The sequence below is a fragment of the Perca fluviatilis genome, chromosome 22 (assembly GCF_010015445.1).
Source record: "Perca fluviatilis chromosome 22, GENO_Pfluv_1.0, whole genome shotgun sequence".
Taxonomy (NCBI): Eukaryota; Metazoa; Chordata; class Actinopteri; order Perciformes; family Percidae; genus Perca; species Perca fluviatilis.
The window spans coordinates 29956823-29967961 of record NC_053133.1 but is presented as its reverse complement, the minus strand read 5'-3'; the positions used below and the strand labels follow the sequence as shown (position 1 = coordinate 29967961).

At 41.3% G+C, this 11139-nt stretch overlaps 1 protein-coding gene across 1 annotated transcript in view; it reads right to left on the bottom strand.

The window, feature by feature from the left end:
* Nucleotides 1-9593, bottom strand: part of LOC120552612 — a 254426-nt gene extending 244833 nt beyond the window's left edge. Inside the window, 1 exon segment of the mRNA XM_039790790.1 lies at nucleotides 9451-9593. Within this exon segment, the coding sequence (XP_039646724.1) occupies nucleotides 9451-9578 (128 nt within the window). The 5' untranslated portion in view covers nucleotides 9579-9593.
* Nucleotides 9594-11139: the final 1546 nt, after the last annotated feature.

Below are 11139 nucleotides of genomic sequence, written 5' to 3'. Positions count from 1 at the left end.
TGCCAGTTACGCATTAAGTTGGCTTTAAAGATGTTCCCTGCAGTTGATTGAGATTCATGGAGGGTCTTCATCTTGAAGCTGTCTCGAGCTGCCTCACTCCTCATGTTGGTATTAACTTCTTTCACCTGTCAGTTCATCCTGTGATGTAGAGCGAAGTGAAGATCCTGTTGAGGAGGGTTCCACTTCCTGTTTGATCAGCTCCCTTCAGTCACACGTTCATATGTCTCCTTCACACTGATCTTATGTTTATGCTGACCCTCCTCGATCTCTAGAAAATAGGACAAAGGTGAAAGACCAAAATAAGAAGAAAAGTTTACAATCTGGTGATAGTTTTATTATCAATATGAAAACCAAATAGTAAAAATTATGAAGTAATCATCCCTTCTTAAAGTAAAAAAAAAGACATCATGATTTTGAATTTAGTTTTTTCATTGTGTTTCTTCTTTTTACATTGAAGCCTCAGTATTGCTCCTTTTGTCTCTGAGCCTCTTGACTGTGTCTCAGTGAACATGTTTGATTGATCAGCAGAGGAAGCAGAGTATCAGCAGCGCTCCTGCTTCTGCTGAATATCACCAAGAACAAAGAACTGAGAATCTCTCTGACAATACACACTTCATTTACTGTAGCTGATTTCACAAAAAAGACTCCTGCTGGTTTGCCGGGTGGAAACCTTTAAGGCTACATTTACATTGCTAATTTTGGTTTAAAATGTGATAATTCCTCTCAATCTCCCCTGCTCTGGTGTTCTTCCTTTCATCAACATCATTTAAACAGAGATTAGTTCTTCTACTGGAGATCATAACACTTTGGTGCACAGCAAGAGATCACTCTCTGTTGGCGAGAGGAAAACTTTAAAGTGATGGTTCGGAGTAATTCACCCTAGGGTCCTTCTTTTGCACCATGACCTCGAGCCAAACACCCCTGAGAAGCTTTTTCACCTGGGTCGAACATTGGGTGAAGTTAGTGTAGAGTAGCGTTAGCCGCTGAATAGCTTAGCGTAGGGGCTAATGGACCCACATTTGTATCTCTCGTGTAAATGACCCCACTAATAATGCCCCAAATGATACCAAAGGTTCACACTAGTACATATAGGTTATGCACTCATAAAACAAATGGATTGGAAAGTTTGTAAGTACACCAGTAGTTTAGGAACACTTGCCTGCTCTCTGTTGGTCTCTGTTGCTGCTGCTGCCTGCAGTTAGACGAAGTGCTTAGGGCTGCCCGGCTTGTCTATAAATTACTACACCAAAAAAGATACAACAAAAATATGTATTAATTTAATGATTAAATAATGCGTAGCGCCTCCAAACTTACCTCTAATATTACTTGTCTCCTGCTAGTTATATTACAGCACTTACTTTAAAAAATAAGTTAAAATTAAAAATATTTTTGTTGCATCTCTTTTCGTATGGAAATTTGTAGACTGCCCTAAGCACTCGCCTTCCGCTACAACAGCAGCAACAACAAACAGCAGAGAGCAGAAGCCAGCAGGCAAGTGTTATTTACATAAACTTCTGGTGTTACTTACAAACTTTTCCAATCCATTGCTTTATGAGTGCATAAGCTATACAGTGCCTTATGAAAAGTATTCGCCTCTCTTGAACTTTTCTCGACCTTTTGCGCCACATTTCAGGCCTCAAACATAAAGATATAAACTGTAATTTTTGTGAAGAATCAACAACAAGTGGGACACAATCATGAAGTGGAACGAAATTTCATTGATATTTCAAACCTTTTAAAACAAATAAAAAAACTGAAATATTAGGTGCAAAATTATTCAGCCCCTTTAAGTTAATACTTTGTAGCGCCACCTTTGCTGCTGCATTACAGCTGTAAGTCGCTTTGGGGTATGCTCTTATCAGTTTTGCACATCGAGAACTGACATTTTTGCCCATTCCCTCCTTGCAAACAGCTCGAGCTCAGTGAGGTTGATGGAGAGCGCTTTGTGAACAGCAGTTTTCAGTTCTTTCCACAGATTCTCGATTGATTCAGGTCTGGACTTTGACTTGGCCATTCTAACACCTGGATATGTTTATTTGTGAACCATTCCATTGTAGATTTTGCTTTATGTTTTGGATCATTGTCTTGTTGGAAGACAAATCTCCGGCCCCAGTCTCAGGTCTTTTGCAGACTCCATCAGGTTTCTCTCCAGAATGGTCCTGTATTTGGCTCCATCCATCTTCCCCATCAATTTTAACCATCTTCCCTGTCCCTGCTGAAGAAAAGCAGGCCCAAACCATGATGCTGCCACCACCATGTTTGACAGTGGGGATGGTGTGTTCAGGGTGATGAGCTGTGTTGCTTTTACGCCAAACATAACGCTTTTGCATTGTTGCCAAAAAGTTCGATTTTGGTTTACTCTGACCACAGCACCTTCTTCCACATGTTTGGTGTGTCTCCCAGGTGGCTTTTGGCAAACTTTAAACACACTAATTTTATGGATATCTTTAAGAAATGGCTTTCTTTGCCACTCTTCCATAAAGGCCGGATTTGTGCAGTATAATGACTGATTGTTGTCCTATGGACAGAGTCTCCCACCTCAGCTGTAGATCTCTGCAGTTCATCCAGAGTGATCATGGGGCCCTTGGCTGCATCTCTGATCAGTCTTCTCATTGTATGAGCTGAAAGTTTAGAGGGACGGCCGGTCTCAGTAGATTTGTAGTGGTCTGATACTCCTTCCATTTCAATATTATCGCTGCACAGTGCTCCTTGGGGATGTTTAAAGCTTCGTAAATCTTTTGTATCCAAACCGCTTTAAACTTCTCCACAACAGTATCTCGGACCTGCCTGGTGTGTTCCCTTGTTCTTCATGATGCTCTCGGCGGGTTTACACGGACCTCTGAGACTATCACAGAGCAGGTGCATTTACGGAGACTCTTGGATTACACACAGCTGGATTCTATTTATCATCATTAGTCATTTAGGTCAACATTGATCATTCAGAGATCCTCACTGAACTTCTGAGAGAGTTTGCTGCACTGAAAGTAAAAGGGCTGAATAATTTTGCACCCCACTTTTTCAGTTTTTATTTGTTAAAAAGTTTGAAATAGCCAATGAATTTCGTTCCACTTCATAATTGGGACCCAACTTTTGTTGTTGATTCTTCACAAAAAATTACAGTTTTATATCTTTTATGTTTGAGGCCTGAAATGTGGCAAAAAGGTCAAAACGCTCATAAGCGAATACTTTCGCAAGGCACTGTATATACAATTAGTGTAGACCTTTGGTATCATTTCGGCACTATTAGTGGGGTCCATTAGCCCCGCGGCTAAGTTATTCAGCGGCTAACGCTAATTTTACGCTAACTCACCCAATGTTAGACCCAGGTGAAAAAAGCTTCTGGGGTGTTTGGCTCGAGGTCATGGTGCAAAGGACCCTAGGGTGAATTCCCTCAACCATCACTTTAAAGCTTTAAAACTACAACGTAGTGATGGAGATGTAGTCTAAGAGAAGCAGCAACAGGAAAAGTTTGTCAGCAGTAAGTTAAGAAAGTATAAACAAAAACACTAAAACATTCAGTAAACAGTCAAATAAAGCTGATATCTGAAAGTGCAGCTAGGAAGACAGGAGAAGTGATACAGAGCAGATATCTTCACTGAAGCAGAAAAACATTCAGTTAAATATCAGGTAGAATTACAATGATAATGATATTCATAATGATGTTAAATGTTGGTGCTGTACTGACACAACAGTCGCGTGTTGAGACACGAAGACATCAGCAGACAGATGGACAGACTTACTTTTGTCAGAGCTGCTCTTGACTGGCTGTCTCCAGTCCAGCTCTGGTTCTGGTTCTGGTTCTGACAGCTCCTCCTCAGAAACATCACTCCTCTTCCTCTCTGTGAATTTAGTTATTCATGATTTATTATAATAAATTATATTATAATTTACACTCTGTTTGTTAAAACACACTGGCCAGAAATACACATGCACAAATGGAGGGATGTCAGAGCTTGACAGGCACCCTTGGAGCAGTTAGGGGTTCGTGCCCTTGCTCAAGAGCACCTTTGCAATGCCCAGGAGGTGAACTGGCATCTCTCCAGCTACACAGTCCACACTCTGGACTTTGGTCCATACTGTACAGGACTCCCAACCCAACTCCCTCTGGACTGAGCTACTGCACACCCCAAAGACAAAGAAAGAAAAATCTCTTTATAACTAAAATGATTTGTTGATTGTTGTTCAAAGATATCAACATTTGACCAAAACTGTCTCAAAGCTCAGATGCTCTCGGAGAACAGTAAATGTGTTGTTACTGTTCTGTTTGATTTCAGTCTGTAATGAAAATGTTCCTTTATTTAAACTTCCATCTCTCATAAAACACTAATAACTGGTTTTCCTCTCTGACTGTCTTATTAAACATTTAGTGATCACTTTCTCCTTAATTACCTAAACTGTGCTGCCCCCACCACAGTTTCAATCAATCAATCACTCAATCAATCAATGACCTTTATTTCAAACTTCGTGGGACAATAGGTCGTGCAGTTGCTGAATCTGTCTGTATTTCAGATTGACAACGGTCAGTTTAAAAGATTTACTGCGAAGCATGTTTAAAGCCCATGTTGCAAGTTTAATTTTCCAACCATTTGTGGTAATTCGCTTGTTGGTAATAAACATTTAAACTGGTATTCATGTATTTGATGTTGTTAGGTATCACAAAACAGAATATAACACGCAAAAAGTAGGTACTATTTTACAGCGGGTTTGTCTTCCCCACAATGCATTGCATGACGTCACGTTGGGGAGACGACAGGCGAAAGCCCCCGCCTCCGGTTCACTGTCCCGGTCACGGTTGCTGCCACTGATCTGGCAAAATATGGCTTTGGTCCTCGACGGAATCAATGTGTCTTTATTATGTGAATATTAAGGAAGAGCAGCTTGAACGGGATGCTATCTCGCTTTCACAAGTTTAAACGGCTTGCTAACGATACGCTACGCTTGTTAACTTTAGCGACAACAGCGGCTAGCTTAGACTGCTAGTTAAATACCGGTATTACAACTGCTTCGAGACGGTCCACGTCAGTCAACACGAGATGGCTAGGTTCCTTTGTACCTCATACTTTTATTGAATGAAATATTAAGCTTCGCCCTACCGGAAATAGGTGTTTTTTGTAACATTACACACAAAGCTAACTGGCTATAGTTAGCCTGTACGTATACCTGGATTAGCTAACGCGATGTAGCCAGCCAGCAACTTCGCAATCGGCAGTAGTTTCGGCAAGCTAACCGCGACAGTATGTTGCCCACAATCAACCTCTGCTGTTAAAAGCAGTCAATCTGCAGTGATGTTTTGAAATGGAGACACATGGATGTGTTAGCTGTCGAGGTTAGCTCAAGCTGCTTGCTGGCTATGCAACGTTAGCTAATGTCCGCTAGCATAATACAGGCTAACTATAGCCAGTTAGCTTTGTGTGTAACTAACTAACTAACAAAACCATCCTCGAGGAGCCAAGTTTAACGCTTCATTCAATAAAGTTATGGTACAAAGGAGCACTAACGCCACAAGTCTTATGTTGACAACGTGGACGAAGATATAGGAAACCCGAAGGCACTTCGTAATATTTACCTAGCCGGCTAGGCTAATGCTGTTGGCGCTTAACGCGAAGGTTGCCGGGCGATGCTAGCTAGCTAGCTGTCTAAACTTGTGAGAAGCTGAACAGCATCCCCGGCCCAAGTAATAAATAAACACCAGGCAAATATGTTGTTACTGGAGCTAGTAGGCTACCATCAAAACGTGAGATATCGGAATCATGATATCAATCATATCTATGTGTTTACAACCATCGGGGATTTCACAGGTGGACTGGCAAGTTAGCACATAGCTAGCATGATGCCTTGTATTTTCTAGATCTAGATAAGTTTACCGGTACTTATCTGAACTAACGACATGATCACTGTCACTAGATATAAATAAAACATTGACTTTCACTTGGTGCTATTCACGGACTCTTCCTCATCCCAGTAAGTCCCCATAGTTCTAGTACCAGGCTGATACACGTCTCCCCAACGTGACGTCATCACCGAATTGCGAAAAAAAAATACATTAATACCAAAAACGACAAAAACCTGACAAAAACTGGCCTTTAACACTATTTGGAGACATTTTTAACAATGATATACATATATTGAGTGCTATATGTTCCTATTAATCAACAGTGGTGGTTAACTTGCAACATGGGCTTTAAGCATTTTAAAACTCCTCCTAGAGTTTTCACCTGATAGGCCTGAAACTTGGCACATAGCATCCTCACATGGCCCCTGACAAAAAATTAGTCAAAAGAATCTTGCTCTGTTAAAATTTGTTGAACATACGTAACACATTTTTGTAGCTAGCGTCCAAACACAAACTTTAGCATACTCTGTACCAAATTGCGTAACATCAGCCATAATCCCTATAAATTATAAGACTATAATCACTGTAGACGGTTTTGGCCAATAACTCAATGCATTTAAATGGGAAATTTGCAAATGCAAACACTGTCATAACTGCTGGTATTTCTAGTTGCATATTATTGTAACTCTTGGGAACATTTTATTTTTTAATTAAATAAGATTTTTATTTTTATTGTAAAAGATTTTTATCTTCAAGAGAAACTGTAAGGAACATTGAATGGGAGAGTCTAAGACGCATCTAAAACTTGGGGTGCAGAGGTATGAATCCAACTATGAAAGTTAATGTTATTCTGATTGTTTGTATTTTGATGTTGATTTATGCATTTCATTTTCATTATTATTAGCAGAGGAATCTGAAATGAGTGATATCAATGAGTTGGTATCAGTTCTCTTTACTTTGTGTCTGAGGGTCCAGGTTCTTTACTGAAGTATAGAGGATCTCTTCTCGACCAGCTCACTCTTCAGGAGACTCCATAGTCAGATACTACAGACTCTTTTCCGTATTCCTCCTCTTCCCTCCAAATCACTCATCTTCTGATCTGAAGTCAGTCTGAGAGGTAAAACAGGAACACTGATCGTGAGCTCACAACACAAGAATCACAAGTGTGTGTGTCAGTCTGTGTGTGTGTGTTTATGTGTGTGTGTATATTTGTGTGTCTGTGTCTCAGCGTGTGCGGTGTGTGTGTGTGTCCTTGTGTTCCTTGTGTCCTGTGTGTGGCTCAGTGTGTGTGTGTGTTTTTATGTGTGTGTGGTGTTACATGTGTGTGTATGTATGTGTGGCTCACGCGTGTGTATGTATGTGTGTGTGTGTGCGTGACATGTGTGTGTGCATGCATGTGTGTGTGTGTGCGGTGCTCTAGGCGATGTGTGTGTGTGTGTGGTGTGTGTGTGCAGTGTGCAAGGTGTTGGTGGCATGTGATTACAAGTATCACAGTTTACCACAAAATTTTCCTACGTCCGTACCACATCTAACATGATTTTTCCGTCCTTTTTACTAAAATCCGAGCAAAACATTACTGTCCGTTAGCTTAATTACAGTTCACCCAGTGGGATTAAAAGTTGTATGAGCGAGAACCCACATAATTCCAACTGATGCGCGACTTATATATGCTGTCAATTTTTTTTTTTTTTTTTTTTTCTTTTCTTTTTTTTTTTTTTTTAACCATTCTCACGATCCTCCGAAAACTCCCTCTCCTCCATCCCCCTCCCTCCCTCTCTCTCTATCTCCTCCTCTCTCTCTTCTCCTCCTCTCTCTCTCCATCTCCTCTCTTCCTCTCTCTCCATCCCCTCTCTCTCCTCTCTCTCCTCTCTCTATCTCCTCTCTATCTCCTCTCTCTCTCTCTCTCTCCTCTCTCTCTCCATCTCCCTCTCTCCTCTCTCTCCATCCCCTCTCCATCCCTCCTCTCTATCTCCTCTCTCCTTCTCTTCTCTCTCCATCTCCTCTCTCTCTCTCTCCATCTCTCTCCCTCTCTCCTCTCTCTATCTCCCTCTCTATCTCCTCTCTCTCTCTCTCCGCTCTCCCAGCTCCACCCTGATCTTCTAAGAACATCTCTTGGTACTGAGTTATAATACTTTGTGTCTCTAATAGAGAAGACTGATCTGTCCGACTCAGTAGGATCTGTTCTGTACTGCACAGTCACCTCTGTGTTCGTTCTTAGTTCTCCTCCCAGTGCCTGGAACACAGTGACACAAACTCATTTAATGGTGGAGCTGCCAGATCATTGATTACTTTGTAGACTGACTAACATCAGCAAGAAACACACAACTGTCAAGGGTCATGAGATTATGTTTTAATGTTAATGTTACAATGATGATAACTTGATGGCTATGATAACTTGTTTGTCCAATGCCTTGAGTGTTTGTTTTTAACGTGTTTGCAGAGGAGCAAGTGTTGATTTTTTACAGCTTGTGATACAGTATGATATGAGTGAAGAAATCAATGAGTGCATAAAAAGTTTTGCTGCATGTAAGGGGAGCTGATTTCTAATATATCAATTTGACAGTACAGGCCTCTGAAGTCAGTCTGAGAGGTGAAACAGGAGCACTGAGTGTGAGCTCACAACACAAGAATCAAGACAAACAAGCTGTGTGAAAGTGTGAAAGTGTGTTTCCATCCAACAGCTCTAAAGCGATTAAAAACCTGTTGCGTAATGACGTCACATTAGAATGTCTCTGTCGTAACCTTTGTTGGTCATTTCCTTCGCGAGCTCCTGATAAATGATGGCGTTTCTTAGAATTTTGCTATCTAAAATAGCTGTTATATTTTTCTGGTAAATTAAATTTAAAAAGTATCTTGTCTCCTCGTTTGTCCACTTACATCTGTTTTTGTTGACAGCTGTCATGTGTGCAAACAGAGCGGAAATACTGGGCGGAAATGAACTGAAACTTCTTCTTCGTTTTATTGCGGGTTGCAACCATAAAATGACCTAAAACTTAATCGCAATTCATTATTTATTCGGCAAATAACGTTTCCATCAGCGTTTATCGCATAAGCCGTATATCGATCAAGAGAAAATCCGATGAGACCGAACGTATTTTCTTTGAGTCGATATTCATTACATTCAATCGGATTTTACTGTTTCCATGACGACAGTTTTCATTCGATATCACTTAATTCAGATAAAAACGGGTCGATGGAAACATAGCTTGTGTGTGTGTAGCGTGTACCTGTGTATGTGTGGTGTGTCATGTCTATGTGTCAGTGTGTTTGTGTGTGGTGGTGGCGTAGTGGATACAACACACGCCTTTGTTATGGGAGACCAGGGTTCGATTCCCACTGTGATATATCAACCAATGTGTCCCTGAGCAAGACACTTAACATCTAGTTGCTCCAGAGGCGTGCGACCTCTGACATATATAGCAATTGTAAGTAGCATTGGATAAAAGCGTCAGCTAAATGACTGTGTGCAAGTGTGTTTCTCAGTTTTATTGTGTGTGTGATTAAAAGTTGGTATCAGTTGTTGTAGTGGAAACTTTAATATACAAACAGAATCAATAGAAAACAGAATAGGAAACTGAAAATGAGTCATATAAATGAGTTGGTATCAGTTCTCTTACTTTGTGTCTGAGGGTCCAGGTTCTTTACTGAAGTTATGAGGTTCTCCTACGGACCAGTAACTCTTCATAGTCTGACAGCCAGATACTACAGACTCTGCTCCGTCCTCCTCTTCTTCCAAATCACTCATCTTCTGATCTGAGACCTGTACTACGAATCAAGATCATCATGTCCTGGATTTATTTCAGTTATCTGGCTTCACCTAACCTAACAACCGTGGTCCCGTATAACCTGTGTCACGACGGTGGTTAACAACTGACTCAGTCAACCCAGGGTTTCCCAATCCAGCGACGCGGTGTTTGCGCACCTCGACCAATCAAACATTTACCAGAGCCGCATATTTTACATAAGAAGAGCAAACTATAATTCTACATAAATATGAAGAACACAGACACGGTTTTACAGGCAAAACACAATACAGTCGCTGCTTCCTACAAAAGGAAGAAAAGCTGACACTGCAGATGTGTAAATCACAAGACTCATCAATTTCACTTCTCCATCAGTCAGGCACACAATCTGACCATGACTACATTTGTGTTTTCCATAAACTGTTGTTGCTTTAGCTTATATTATCAGTTGCAACCCGGGCAGTGGGAAGCGATCGTTGGAGCATAATACAAAATATAAAAACATAATTCAAAACTGATGTGCGCATTGGTAACACACGACTCAACAAGCCGACAAATAACCTATAGGCCTAGGCCTACGTAATTCCCTCTGCTGAAAATCTATATCTTTCATAAAAATACTGTCATGACCTGGCTCAAAGGCATGACAAAAGGTGGAGACCACACATGTTTTCTCAACCAAATCTAATTTATTGTAATAAACAAAGATAAATGTGCAATCAGTTAATCAGTAATGTGTGTAATGTATGGATGTGTGTAGGTGTATCAAGGCTAGAACGCAAAAGTAACTAAACCCAAAAGCCCAACAAACCAAGCAGCCTTGAGGTGGGGGAGAGAGAGTGACTCCCCAGGCACTCCTCTTTATGGACATGTGAGCAATCAGTTGATCCAGGTGTCCATCATCAGTCCTTATTAGCCAATCCCCAGATCCCAGTAACCAAAGGGACTCAATAGGTGAGGCCTAGGAGCTGTCACAATACCCATCAGGGAATGTTAACGGGGTTGTCAGTCTCTAAATGTTTTAACTTTTATGAGCGTGTCTCTCTCCCTCTCTCTCTCCCTCTGAGTTGAGAGCGTGTAGCGTGTTTGTAGGTTTTTCTTACTTTTCTTTTTTCATTTGTTGATAATTTCATTTAGTATTGTTTAGTTTAATGGTGTAGGTCACTTTATTTTTCATTTGTAGTACGTTTTGGTGGTTAGTTTAGGTTTCTTTGGGTGGTTTGTCTCCTGACGGCGTCTCTCCGGTCGGCGTGTGCAGCCGCCATGGTAAATGGAGAGGGGTTCTCCACGCTCACCAGGAAACATGGCATCAAGATCTTAGATCATAGATAGCTGTGGGGGAGAAGGTCGGGCACGGTAGTATTATGTCGGCCGCTCGGATGAACGGCGCCGTGGTCATCTTCCTGGACCGGGAGGAGAAGGTGAACCAAGTTATCAAGGCGGGCATCACCGTGTGTGAAATGTTTGTTCAGGTGCTACCGCTCACTCAACCGGCCACTAAGGTGGTCCTGTCCAACGCGTCCACCGTTCATCTCTGATGGCTTCCTCAGCAGAGAGTTGTCC